We start from the raw sequence: 14,724 nt of genomic DNA, 5'->3' as shown, positions 1-14,724 counted from the left end.
GAGGAAAAGTCTACCTCAACCACCACAGTAGCTTTAAGGATCACAACCACAATATTCAGAACATCCAGGAGTGAATTATATGATCAGAACTTCAGCTGTGCTCCAGTTCTTCTCACTAACAAATATAATTACTTTAATATTTGTCCAGTTCCACATCTTCACAGCTACAAGACATTGATACACATAAAAAAAGGTTTTATAACGTTTGGGCGGTTTCATGTTTTTCTGGCTGTTCTCCAGTTTAGAAAAACATTTATTACAAATGAATGGAGTAGTAGTACATTAGTAGTAGTAGTATATTTTTAATAATATTGTTTTCAGTGCTGTTGTTGTTGTTTTTGTGCTCTATCAGTGGTTCTGAATAGTGTCCAGAGTGTCCGATGTGCCTGGAGGAGTACCGGCCTAGAGCAGCTACATACCGCCCCCAAGTGGGGGCAAGAGGGACAGATGGTTGTCAAGACTTTTTCAGACATTGTAAACAAGAGCAAGAGCTTACAATGTCTAAATACCACACATGTTATTAATTATGGTTGATTACTATTGTATGAGGAAGTCTGGAGTGGCAGAGAAGTATGTTAGAGCAGTGCAGGACATGTATGAGGACTGTAAGACAGTGGTGAGGTGTGTGTAGGTGTGACAGAGGAGTTCAAGGTGGAGGTGGGACTGCATCAGGGATCAGCTCTGAGTCCCTTCTTGTTGCTATGGTGATGGACAGGCTGACAGACCAGGTCACACAGGAATCTCCATGGACTATGATGTTTGCAGATGACATTGTGATCTGTAGTGAGAGCAGGGAACAGGTGGAGGAGAAGCTAGAGAGGTGGAGGTTTGTCCTGGAAAGGAGAGGAATGAAGGTTAGCCGCAGTAAGACAGAGTACATGTGTGTGAATGAGAGGGACCCAAGTGGAAGAGTGAGGTTAGAGGGAGAAGAGATCAAGAAGGTGGAGGATTTGAAGTACTTAGGCTCAACAGTCCAGAGCAATGGAGAGTGTGGAAAAGAGGTGAAGAAGCGTGTCCAGGCAGGATGGAACGGGTGGAGGAAAGTGTCAGGTGTGATGTGTGATAGAAGAGTCTCAGCTAAAATGAAAGGAAAGGTGTACAAAACTGTGGTGAGACCAGCGATGTTGTTTGGTCTAGAGACAGTGTCACTGAAGAAAAGACAGGAGACAGAGCTGGAGGTAGCAGAGATGAAGATGCTGAGGTTCTCTCTGGGAGTGACCAGGATGGATAGGATCAGGAATGAGTACATCAGAGGGACAGCACATGTTAGAGGTTCTGGAGATAAAGTCAGAGAGGCCAGACTGAGATGGTTTGGACATGTCCAGAGGAGAGATAGTGAATATATTGGTAGAAGGATGCTGAGTTTTGAACTGCCAGGCAGGAGGTCTAGAGGAAGACCAAAGAGGAGGTTTATGGATGTAGTGAAAGAGGACATGAAGGTAGTTGGTGTGAGAGAAGAGGATTCAAAGGACAGGGTTAGATGGAGACTGATTGGCTGTGGAGACCCCCGAAGGGAGAAGCCCAAAGGAAGAAAAGACGATTAGAAATTGTATTTATTAATGTGTGGAGTTAACTGGTTGTTCACACCATGAGCTATTGCATTATGAAATAATTCATCAAACAGTGTTTTTGAAATGTTAAATGTGAACTATTGGTGCTCATTTGTTCATAGTAGTGGTGCTTACAATGAGTGAAACAGGTTAATACAGTGACACGCTGGTTAATCTGAGCAGTTTAATACACTACCGACTGTTTATCTGTATTAAGTTAATAATGTAAAGCATATATGCTGTTCGGATAAAATAATTGGATTTTACAGTTGAAGTAGAGACTTTCCAGGGGAAAATGACACCTGACACACTGAGCCCTGCCCTCTCCACCCTTCTTTGTATATTCACACACCATAAGTACATCATTAAACTATTTTCTTTTCCATAGATCTTTGATCTCTCCTTCTGTTCTTCCTCCTTCTGTCTCCAGGACCTTCTGTTTATGGCGTTGCAGAGCTTGGACTGTGATTGTTTCCTGATACACATCATCAACCAACTGTTATCAAATGTAAAAGTCAAAGTCAACTTTATTTTTGGATTCTGCCACATGAAGACGGAGCTGCATGTTGTACGTATGTGGTACATTTGACAATAAAGTTGACTATGATGATGACTATGACTAAGGAATAGAAGATGCTGCTGTGCTCTCGTGGCCAGTGATTGGTCTAAACAACGTCCACATGTTGCTTCTTCTTGGAGGAAAACCAACATGATGGTGCAGTTTTGATACCACTGACGTCAGGTTTGCATGATTAAAGTCACTAGTAAGAATAAAAAATCCATCTGGTGTGCTGTCTGCTGCTCACTGATGGGTAAAGTTCAGTCTTTTCTTTGCTGTTGGGCCTAGGAGGGAAATAAATCGCCACTAGCATGAAGGGCTGTAAATTTCCTCTGCAGATAGAAAGACTTCACAATCATAAACTGCACCAGCACTGAGCTGAGGTGTTTGGAGACCGTCACTCCATCCCGACACCAGGCATCAATGATATGAACCCAGCTCCACTGACACTTCTATCCTCTCAGGTCGCAGTCGTGATGATTTTTTGAGCTTCATTAACACAATGAGAGACTTTAGGGATGACATTCATCAGCTCCTATCGTCATGCTGTGCTGACCTCTGCCTGAACTGAACTGTCATTCTTGATACTTATCTAGATAACTTCTGACCCATCAACCCCCAGCGACTAAGTTCAACTATTCAACTATCTATAAAAACTATTATAAACTATTCAACTATCTAAAAAAATCAATATTTTTTTAAAAATGTCCTAAAAAGAAATAAAGACATTTTTAAAAAAGAAAGAAAACTGTCTGAAAAATAAATTAAAAAATAAAAATGTCCTAAAATTAAAAAAATAAAATAAAATAAAAATTATCTAAACTAAAATATTTAACCTTTCCATACAGACATGTACCCCCGTCTTTTAAAACAGTTAACCAGAGGTCATTCTTCCATTTCTATCAAACATTGCAGAGAAAGCCGTCACCAGGTGTGTGAGTTCTTACAAGGAAATAATTTATTTGAGGTTTTCCCGTCAGGATTCAGAGTCCATCACAGAGAAAACACTGATGAAAGTCTCAAGTGAGCCTTTGATATCTGATAACGGGCTTATCTCTGTACTTATCTTACTGGATCTCAGTGCAACCATTGTCACAATTTATCATTGGATTCTGTTGGAGAGGCTTTAACATTCAGTTGACATTAGAAGACCTGCATATTTATCAGACACGTCTCAGTTTGGAGTTGGTGTTACGTCTTACACAAAAGTTAAACGTGGCGTGTCCAGGTGACTCATTAGGCTGACGTTTCTTCTCGTCTATCAATGTTTCTTGTTTTGTTTCGGCGCTCATCTTTGTCTCTTCCTGTGAGAATATTTGCCCCATTTTGTTTGTCGTCTCCTGTCCATAACCGTGTCTTATGCAGTTAGCCTGTGTGCTGCCCTTTGTGTTCCATTCTTCAGCATGAACATGTTAATAGACGTCCGTTGTGTTCTCGTGGATATTGAGCTGATTCTTGTACCTTTTACACTCTGTTTTTGACTTTCCCTTCAAGATGCTGTTGTTTGCAGGTTTTATTTATCACAGGGGGCCTGTAGGCAGTACAGGGGGAGGTAGAGCGGCGGGCAGCTCCTTTAGTGGTGCTCCCTAATGAGTAACTTATAAAGGGGACGGTGCCTTGCTCAAGGGTGCCTCTCTTCGGAGTGTGAGCTGACACCTCCCTGTCAGCTCACACTCCGAAGTTACTGAACGGGAGCAGGAATCGAACCGCCAATCCTATTGGTAATGGTACTCATTACAGTAATGATTACCACTACCATAATAATAATCATTATAATAATAATGATTACCATTATTATTATTATTACCATCATATTAATAATGATGGTAATGATTATTACCATTAATTTATTCTGATGGAAATTTATTACCATCATAATAAATTACCATCAGAATTTCTCATGATGGTAATTTATTTTACCATCATAAATTGGTAATAAGGAAATCATTGGCTTCTTTGGGACGGTATCACCTCTGAGCGTCATCAGTGATGCATCAACCAATCAAACTGAGGATCAGTGAGCGTGATGCGCGTCACTGGGGAATTTAAGTGCTGCTTGTAAATTTGGTCAATCCCATCTTTGTTGTGGCCACACATCTAAACCACAGCCCTCAACCATTACTCACAATTAACTCACGCTGCTATAAAATGGTCTCCATTTGGAGGAGCTGCTTCTATATCTTTATGAGAGCAGAACTTCCACAAGTCACAAAGTGACTCAGGTTGATGATATCTCTGTTTATGATTCAAGTCCAGAAAGCAACCACAGAATTGCTGAGATTAAAGGTTATTTTTTTTATGCTTTTACATGTGGCTCTCAAAGTGAAGAATACTGTAGTTTATTCATTATTGAAGAGATTTTACTAGTTTTCAAATAATACAAATTATTTTATTGTTATTTTAGTTGCCCAGTGACCATTAAATTGGACAAAATGAAAGTAGATTCACTATAAACTTGAACAAATCCAGAATGTTTTGTCTAAAAACAATGGATAAGGGTGTTTCTTGCTTTATTTTAACCATCTATAACATTATCACAGATGTTTTGATCGTGTCTTTGTGCTGCTGCAAAGAATTCCTGTGTAGATTCATCAAACCTTTAACATTCTTGTACCAAAACAGTCCTGGTTTGATCACCAGGACTGTTTTGTGTGATTAAAAAAACACACACACATAAAAAAGAATTTCCAAATACGAGGTGCAAAGCGGATTATTTGGGATTGAACATATCAATAATTGATGAAAACAGTGATTTTGACGAGTTAGTTTTGAAGTAATTGCCATTTATTCTTAAAACTTACATATTTAACACTCATGTACCAAAATGGTCCGGCTGACAAAAGTGTAAAGTTAAAGTAAAGTTAAAATGTGATCTATTTTTTTACTTTTACTACAGCAATTCTAACCACAGATATTAAAAAAAAAAAATATATATATATATATATTATGTTTCAGGGCATTTTTGTCATACCCCTTTCAATGAGAAAAACACAAAATATGTAATATTTTTAAAAAATGACATTACAATTATAATTGACCTGAACACATTTGTGCACATCCTTCTTATTATTTTGTTTAATTCAAAAATTCATTATAGAGAAAACTAAATGTTCCACAGCTGTATCAGACGCATCAGACGTAGTGAGTGGCAGTAAGAAAATTGACAAACTGATGTGTAATAGTTCTCACCTGTCCAGGTGGTCCACAGCCCTTTTGTATCTGTTATAATCCAGGATAATCTGATATTTTTCCTGTCTGTTTCCCCGGGCGTCCGGCTCCTAATGTCTTGAGATTATGATGATATTTTTTCCCCTCTGTCCTGTTGTGGGTGAACGCAAACAGAGGAAAGTTTCTTTCTCAAAACGATTGGAGAATCTAATGGTAAAAATAAAAAATGATTGCGGGGAACGAACATCTGGTTTTTGAATTTTGTCTGCCTTTTTAAACGTGTGTTTGTTTTTAAATCCTTGTTAACGTGTGGTTTTAAAACTGGGCACATTGAATGTGGAGGAAGGATATGGAGGAAAGAGCCTGTTTTTTAGTTTGATAAATGTTAAAGGGTTAGATGTTTATTTTCTTCCCTTTTGCATGAATTTCTTTTGGATTTTGTGTCAGTGTGAAAATATTGGGATTTGCTTTTTGTGAATAAACGTGATATTAAACCCCCCCCCCCTCTCCTTATCTGTTCTTTCTTGACCTCAATGAAGATGATGGATGATTAGAGGCCATATATATAAAAATAACTTAACTGTGGGGGGTTTTTGTTCTTTTTTTTTTTAATTCTTTGAATATATGAGATAATAAATTGTATTGATGCTGTTAAATCTGGGTTGACTTATCTACATGATAAAGATAAACTATTGTTAAACCGTGTTATGACCTTACTATTACAGCTGCTGTGATGGTTTCTTTGAGGAAGAAAGTGGCTCTGAAATGTTTTGCAGGAAATAATATCACCATCATAAATGACAAAGGTCATTTCTATCAAGCATCAAAACACCGAAACAAAGACAGACAGAAGGTGAATGTCAGAGGTGTGAATGTCAGAGGTGTGAATGTCTGCTGATGGAGGGAGCATGGGGTCAAACTGGGGAAGACGTCAGTTTGGTTGCTATGGAAAACAATATTTAGTTAGAAACACACTGAGAGAAGTCAAGATGCCAAAACAAACCCATCAAATCAATGCCATCCATATTGACCATATTTCCTAACACAGCGCATGCTGAAAAGTTGTGTTCTTGTGCTCAAAGTATTATTTTTTTATCACAGAACAATCTCTGTAATTATATGTTGTATATGTCGGGCATCCCCACCCAACATGTGAACTGCTAACGGGTCAAAAAGCACGCAATACACGACGGCTCAGATAAACACCGACAAACGCACCAGAGAACACACCCTCCACTATCATTCAGTTACTCATTTACACATTTTGCAACAGCAAGTAATGAAGAAATTGAGCATCTACACCACCCACCCAACACATCCACCCCCGATTCCATGCTGCACCATCTGACTATGCCAGCTGCACAAATATAATATACTGTACATAAAGACGTGTCTCGACTTTTGGGTTTTTTCTCTTGCTAACTAGCAGTTAGCAATGGATTCATCAAAGTTTCTAATTGTGCTCCTGTGGATGTGTGAATGTGGTTCTACAGGACAGGTGCAACACAGGTGAGTTATACCACAAAAATCTATGATTTATCATTTTCCCCCCATTTATAAATCATCTGTGATCATCAATAACCCATTATTTTAATCCTCTATTCCAATGTTTCTAATTTGGTTTGATTAATTATTAATAATAATTATCTAGATGTATTACTATGAATTATATATATATATATATATATTTAATATTACACTTGTCATTCAGTGTGTCTTCATTTCCATTTTCATGCTGATTTAAATCAATATATTTACTCAATATAATTTTACTCCATTAAAATATAAAATACCTAAATAGTTACCTAAAATATTGTTAAAAAGTTCATACAAATTTCTATTAAAATTAAAATATAATTATTTTAATCTTCAGTTCCAAACCTTTTTTAGCTGGACAGTAACATTGTTAACTTTCATATTTATCTATTATTTAATGAAATAATATACATTTCATATATACTTTACAGTTTTGAATCTATGTTCAATGCAATAAGGAAGTAAACTCATCAATGATTCAACAAGATCAAACTAAAGGTTTCAGGAAGTATGGAGACACAAAACAGGTCTTTGATGGAAAATCAACGGAATTGAAAGTTCACTGAATAAATGGAATGTGGTGAATATATAGCTTTAAAGACTCCCCCCCAAATTCTTTTAAATCTTTTATTTGCATAATGGATAAGTTCTATTATTGGTCTATGAGTTCCCACTCCCCCCTCGTAGGGGAACATCATACTGTTAAAACTGTTGGTAAATTACCTGACATATTGTGGAGGGTTTTCTAAAAGATTATTATTATTGGATTATCAGAATATTATTCACATTTGTTTACATTTGTCGGATTTTTGTGTAACCAAACTTTCAAACTTTAATCTCAATCTGTTCCTCTGTCTTTGTGTCTTTTGCAGCTTGCAGGAATCCCAGATTGAACGTGGTGGGTTGGTTTGAATCCTACAGTCCTACCACATTAATTGACTTCCACACACAAACTGAACATGATGTCACACAGTCCTACACAGTAACACACTGTGACTGACGCCACAGCGCCCTTGGGGTGGAGTGGACTATATTTTTAACAACTCTTTATCTTGCCTGTCCATAACTTTCACACATAACTGTTGCACAGCACAGACACACACACAGGAATGCACAGACATACGTTGTAGCTCGTGGTGTAACCACCCTCACAGGACACCACAACCACTACTCTCACTTGACCTAACAGCCTGGATTGAGATTATTTACTAATCCATCCATTTTCTTGAAGACGAGATAATCTTAATCGTCTCGCCGTCAACTGATTGTCCGCCCTGTGGTCAGAGACGATAGTGCAGCCTATCCCAGCTTCCTCAGGTGAGAGGCGGGGTACACTCCAGGCACTTTGCCAGCACATCACATGGCCCAATGTGTTGTTATTACAAACAACGGGTGTGTTGGTATTTCTAGTTTTAGATTTGTGAATCTACCGGAACTAAAACCAGTCTGCCCATGTGTTTGTGCCAAAGTCTGTGGCCTATCATTATCTAGGTAGCTGGATCAGCGCTAACAACAGAGCTATCGCACAATTTTTATCTCCACCTTTTTTACAGTAGGACACTTTTATGGTTTTAATATTTTGGCTGCATTATTAGCTTGGCAAACAGGGACTACACCGCTCTACTGACCTCTACAGAACTATCTAAAAACTATCTCTACGCCCCTGAAAGACAGGAACTCAGTTACTGGATACACAGCGGAGAAAAAGATTATAGTGTCAACATGTCCAAACCATCTCAGTCTGTTCTCCAGAACCTCTAACATGTGCTGTCCCTCTGATGTACTCATTCCTGATCCTATCCTTCCTGGTCACTCCCAGAGAGAACCTCAGCATCTTCATCTCTGCTACCTCCAGCTCTGTCTCCTGTCTTTTCCTCAGTGACACTGTCTCTAGACCAAACAACATCGCTGGTCTCACCACAGTTTTGTACACCTTTCCTTTCATTTTAGCTGAAACTCTTCTATCACACATCACACCTGACACTTTCCTCCACCCGTTCCATCCTGCCTGGACACGCTTCTTCACCTCTTTTCCACACTCTCCATTGCTCTGGACTGTTGAGCCTAAGTACTTCAAATCCTCCACCTTCTTGATCTCTTCTCCCTGTAACCTCACTCTTCCACTTGGGTCCCTCTCATTCACACACATGTACTCTGTCATGTATTTGTGATCTGATGGAGGTTAGTATATATTTGTGCATGTGCTTGTGTTCTGTTTGTGTTCCTCCAGCTGTAACGCTGACCTCCTGTGACTTCAACCTGGACAGACAGCCATTCTGTACATTCAAGCAGGACAGTACAGATGACAACGACTGGACACGACACAAGGGTCCGACCCCAACACCACACACTGGCCCGAGTGGAGACTACCCTGATGGAAGTGGGTCAAGAACAGAAAAATAACCATGACTATATCACTCCATGGGGTGAATTTATTCATTTGACCTTTAACTTCATGTTTCCTTCTGTCTGCAGATGGCTTTTACATCTACCACGAGTGTGACAATGTGTACAATGGACAGAAAGCTCGTCTTCTGAGCCCAGCTATCTCATCACCAGCCTCTGAGATCTGTGTCCAGTTTCGGTACTACATGTATGGTACAGACCATGAGAACATACTCAGAATTCTGGCCAAGAGACCTGATGCTGAGGAGGAGGTCTGGAAGAAGACAGGGATCCAGAGTCCATCCTGGCTGCAGGGGTCTGCCACCGTGTCCAAACCAAGTAGTCAGAGCGTCACTGTGAGTCACATTTACCTCATTCGCCATGACAACTGGTCAAACTAGAACACATCTGTTGATAACACAAATCCACGACTTGTAGGTCACATTGGTCTCTTGATGTCATTCCATCTGTGTGTGGTTATAGATTGTGTTTGAGGCTGAAAGAGGCACCAGTCCTTACTGTGACTCATCTCTGGACAACATTGTTATTACTGAAGGAGCGTGTCCCTGTGAGTTTACATACATGTACACACACATACATAAACATAGACACACAACACATTGTACAGCATTATTTATTGTGTATTTTTGTACCCACAGCTTGTGTTTACAGCTGTGATTTTGACACTCTTGGTGAACTGTGTGGATGGACAAGTGAAACTGAAGATCCACACATATTTGGCTTTGACCAGTGGATTGGGCCAACTGACACTGAAGGAACTGGACCTGATGATGACTTCTCCAAACCAGGAAGTAAGAAGATCTATTTTCAAAAGTCTATTTGGAAATGACTCGGTAGAAGAACCGGCCAGAGTGGTAGACTCATTGAATTAACATTTCATAATAATTTAATTTGGATGAATTTGACAGCAGCTTTGCCAGCAGAGCAGGGTAAACAGATTACCCTAATCTTTTCCATCTTGACCGTATTCTTTATTTCACCTCGCTTTATTCATTAACTAGTGTCACAAATGGCCATGACAATGCTTTATTACTCAAAATATTTTCAAAATTTTATTTTTAACATTTTGTGTTGTTGTTTTTTTTAACTTTTCATAGTGGGCGCCTACATGTTATTGGATTCTCAAGAAGCAACTCCTGGAGTCCAGGCTCAGATCAGAAGTCCTCTAATAACGCCGTCCTCTGGGTGTCTGGACCTCACCTTCCACTATTACCTGTACGGCACCAGCAGCACCATGGCCCTCAGTGTCCACACCATCACCCCAGGTAGGAGAGAGACATACATGTTCTGATACTGTAAGCAAACATGTATGCATTCTTTCTATGTTCTCGTGTGTGTGTGTGTGTGTGTGTGTGTGTGTGTGTGTGTGTGTGTGTGTGTGTGTGTGTGTGTGTATGCATGAATAATGTATTTTCCATTGAGTTTTACTTGGGCCAAAACATATGGAGTGTGAGCTGGCAGTGTGAGGTTTCAGTTCACCTCCTGAGCCTGCCAAGGTGCCCTTGAGCAACTCACATATGCAGTATATACGCATGCTAGAGTGGAAAGATCATTTCCCCTACAGGGGACATTATAGTTCATTAAAATAAAAAAAATGTAGCTAGAATTCAAATGGATGCAGTGTTACACAGGAAAATATTCTATTTCCTTTGTTGATATTATAATTTGTGTATTACTCCCGTGATGGTCCCAGAGTCAGGACTGACTGACTTTGTTTGCTAGGTGGAACCCTTGGACCTGCTCTGTTCACACTCCGGGGGAACCAGGGTAAAGGTTGGAAGCCAGCAGAGGTCCGCTACCTGGGGACTGCTGCAGTTCAGGTAAAACCAAGAACTCAATGTGTCTCTGTGTGTGTGTGTGTGTGTGTGTGTGTGTGCATAGAATAACATTAATCATCATGGATGTACTATGTGCATTTCAGTTTGTGATTGTTGGTACCTTTGGAGAAACTCCTCAAACAGATATAGCTGTTGATGACGTGTGTGTCATGATTTGCAAAGGTGAGAACCTGACTACGCAGAATAAAAAAAAACCTCTAATCCATCAACATATCAACTAGTTTGAGTCATTGACAGATGGTTTTACAGGAAATAATGTATTTCTTATTCCAGCTCCTCCAACTCCAATACCAACAACTGTGGGACCAACCACTCCTACAACAACCCGTGAACCTTCAACACCAAAACCAACAACTCCTGGACCAACAACTCCTGGACCAACAACTCCTGGACCAACAACTCCTGGACCAACAACTCCTGGACCAACAACTCCTGGACCAACAACTCCTGGACCAACCACACCAACACCGACATCACATGAACCTTCAACACCAAAACCAACAACTCCTGGGCCAACAACAAGTACATCTATAATACTTAACTTAATATTTTCTGTTACCTTCTTTATTTCTTTATTTCTTTTGTCAGTTCTTCAGCGCATTGTGGAGAGGGTAGAGTTTTTGCTTTTGTTGAATGCCGGTTTGTTTGTAATTTGCTATAGTTCAAGCACAGTCCCATGTTTTAGTTTTTGTGAGTTTAAATGTCTTAATGACTTTAAATGTTGTAGAGTTCACCTGGGAGACTAGAATACAAATATCCTTACAATTTTAATAAAACTGTAACAAAGGCTTTATTAAAACTATCTTCTTGGGGTTGAATATTCATCATTAAAACCTTAATGTTGTGACATTGCATTAGAGTCTGGGGTTAGACGTGTTCCTGCGATTCTCAGGGTAGATCTGAGGTACGGGTCAGTTAATGTGAGTTGTGTTCATGAGGCTGAATGGTGACACAAGGAAGTCATGCCAAACAGAACAGCTACGGTGAACTCTCTCTGGGACTGCTGTCACTGAATCCCTCAGAGATTTCTCTTCCTGCTCAGACAGGAAGTAGGGTAAGGGCTCATCTATCTGGCCAGGCTGTGGTTCATCTAACAGTTCCTGACTGGCCCGAGGCCAGTCAGGATACCTTTGCAACATTTGTGATAAATATCGCAAAGGTATCTGTGGTATTCATATTCAAAACAGCAAAAATCTACACCTTCAGGTGTGTGGTGGAGATTTGTAAACCCATTCTAGGAGATGCTGCCACCCTGTCTTCACTGTGGACGTGTCCTCAGCGATAGCCTGCTAAGACCAGTCAACTCACCCAAAGGCAACAGACTTTAACTAAATGTTACTGTACAAATCTTGTTAATCCACATGATATTGACTCCTTTCCTGTTAAAAGTTTGTCTGTAACAGTTTTACTTACTTTATGTTTATTTCTGTTATTGTTAAATGCATTCTTTCTTTCCTTTTTGTGAATATGACAATCATATTTTACTCTGAGCATGTTCCTGTCGTCTTTCCAGAGCCATGTCCTCCTAACTCAGACTACATAGACTGTGGTCCAGCTTGTATCCCCACCTGTATGGAACCCTCCACCAACTGCACTGGATTATGTATCAGTGGTTGCTTCTGCAAACCAGGGTTTGTCTTCAAAGGACGTCGCTGTGTGCCACTGGAGACATGTGGGTGTCTGGATGAGCACAATAACTATTATGAGGTCAGATGTTTTCTTTATTGTCTCTACGGAAAACCTTAATCCACAAAAATTTGGGGCATTGTTTGAAATGTAAATAGCAAACACTTGTGACCATTGCCAAACTCTTAAAACCACATGACAACAGATGAATGGTTGAAAGTGAAGTTGAACCTCTATCATCTAAGAATGGAAACGTTCCACTTTCAAATGACAGCAGTTATTCTCCTCACTTCCCAAACTCTTCCAGAGTGTAAGAGAAAGAGCTGATGAACACAGAAGGAAGTGTGACCCTTACCAACTTTAAGAACCAACAAATTCTGATTAAGAGAAAACAAATTCAAGGAACACTTTCATATTTTTTGTATCAGCATTTGAAATATTTTCACTTGTCATGTCATCCTGTTTTCCTCTATGTATAACACAGAGTCCAAACTTTTCTGGAAATGGAGATGTTCCTACATTACTGCTCAACAGAAAAGAGCACAATCGAAGTTCTGGTCACATTAAGGACCGTCTACCTCTACTGATCTGTACTTTTGTGTTTCAGCCTGGGGAGATCTTTTTTGGTCCCGACTGTTTAACCATGTGTCGCTGTGCCGGGAACTACACTTTTGAATGTGTTGCTAACTCCTGTGAACCCATTGAAGAGTGTCGTGAAGTCAACGGTGTCACAGGCTGCCATCGTAAAGGTAACAACATCCTGTTCATTTTCAAGGCTTGGTGGTACAAGCAGCTCAAAATGTTCTACAACCTTATGGAACAATTAGCAATTAAAAAATATTTGCCTCAACAGTCCTTATTTGAGTATAAATGCTGTTAATATCTAATACCACTAAAGGAAACAGGGCTCTCCTTGTCTTTAACTGATGAGACACATTACATCAAACTCATACACTTTATCCTGAATGTTCCTGTAGATTCATCCACATGCATAGCAACTAGTGACCCCCACTACACCAGCTTTGACGAACGCAGCTACAGCTTCATGGGCAACTGCAGCTACTTGATGTCATCATCCTGCGATGCAACAAACTTGACATACTTTGAGGTCTATGCAGACAATGAAAACCGCTATAACACGCACACCATCTCCTATGTGAAGGCTGCACATGTTCATGTGCAAATGGTGAAAATCTCCATCCTCAAAGGTGGCACTGTGCAGGTAAGAATGGAGAGAAGGAACGAGTGGAACATCTTTTTCTTTGGTGACGAGTGGAATCGTAGCTGTAGGTTGAACATTCTGTATGGACGGATTCAGAGAAAGAGTCGTCACCATTTGCTGCTTCCCCATTAGGTGAATGGGACCAACGTAAACCTGCCGGTGACTCCAGCCGCTGGCGTCTCTGTGTTAAAGTCAGGAAGGCACTACACAGTGTCCACCCGCTTTGGTTTGACTGTTCGCTATGATGGAAACCACTTCATGGACATTAAAGTGATCAAAGAGTGAGTGAGGACTGCTGCTGTCATGACAGACTCCATCTACAGATGTATAGATATGTAGATACAGCTTCATATTGATTCCAGCATTATGCTGTCATTATTATTATTATTATTACTAATTTGTTGTTGTGGATATTAGTAGTAGTAGTCAATAACCACCTGACCCAGTGCCTAAGACACACACACACACAAATGTATATACTTAATATAAAATTTTGTATAAACTTTATGTACACTGTCTTTGTTTTAGCTACCAGAACAAACTGTGTGGTCTGTGTGGAAATTACAATGAAGACTCGAAAGATGACTTCCGTAAACCAGATGGGTCACTTGCCAGCAGTGCCAATGACTTTGGACACAGCTGGAACACTGACCCTAAGTGAGTGGCAGATATTAGCATTTCTATAGACATCCACGTTAGTTACATGTTACACAAACATGAAATTACATTCCAGGAGTGTGTTCCCAGGAATCTGGAGAGATGATAAGAAGATTTTTGGGGGGATAGGAATCATGTGAATTATGGAATACTTCAAAATAT

General features: G+C 39.8%; 2 protein-coding genes across 2 annotated transcripts in view; one reads left to right on the top strand and one right to left on the bottom strand.

Moving 5' to 3' along the window:
* Positions 1 to 5,166: 5,166 nt before the first annotated feature.
* The window catches only part of trappc14 (trafficking protein particle complex subunit 14), a 97,794-nt gene continuing 88,236 nt past the window's right edge, over positions 5,167 to 14,724 (bottom strand). Inside the window, exon 13 of the transcript XR_011034469.1 lies at positions 5,167 to 5,428. The gene's annotated coding sequence lies outside the window, so the exon portion shown is untranslated. The remainder of the gene's footprint in view (positions 5,429 to 14,724) is intronic.
* The window catches only part of zanl (zonadhesin, like), an 89,302-nt gene continuing 81,290 nt past the window's right edge, over positions 6,713 to 14,724 (top strand). The window contains 14 exon segments of the mRNA XM_068308852.1: positions 6,713 to 6,786; positions 7,686 to 7,711; positions 9,044 to 9,193; positions 9,289 to 9,554; positions 9,682 to 9,766; positions 9,858 to 10,010; positions 10,317 to 10,484; positions 10,942 to 11,039; positions 11,141 to 11,579; positions 12,571 to 12,764; positions 13,291 to 13,432; positions 13,661 to 13,905; positions 14,038 to 14,186; positions 14,434 to 14,562. Coding sequence (XP_068164953.1) covers positions 6,713 to 6,786; positions 7,686 to 7,711; positions 9,044 to 9,193; positions 9,289 to 9,554; positions 9,682 to 9,766; positions 9,858 to 10,010; positions 10,317 to 10,484; positions 10,942 to 11,039; positions 11,141 to 11,579; positions 12,571 to 12,764; positions 13,291 to 13,432; positions 13,661 to 13,905; positions 14,038 to 14,186; positions 14,434 to 14,562 — 2,318 coding nt within the window.

The sequence above is a fragment of the Antennarius striatus genome, chromosome 23, assembly GCF_040054535.1.
Source record: "Antennarius striatus isolate MH-2024 chromosome 23, ASM4005453v1, whole genome shotgun sequence".
NCBI lineage: Eukaryota > Metazoa > Chordata > Actinopteri > Lophiiformes > Antennariidae > Antennarius > Antennarius striatus.
Note: the sequence above shows the minus strand (reverse complement) of the source record. Positions and strands in the feature narration are given on the sequence as shown.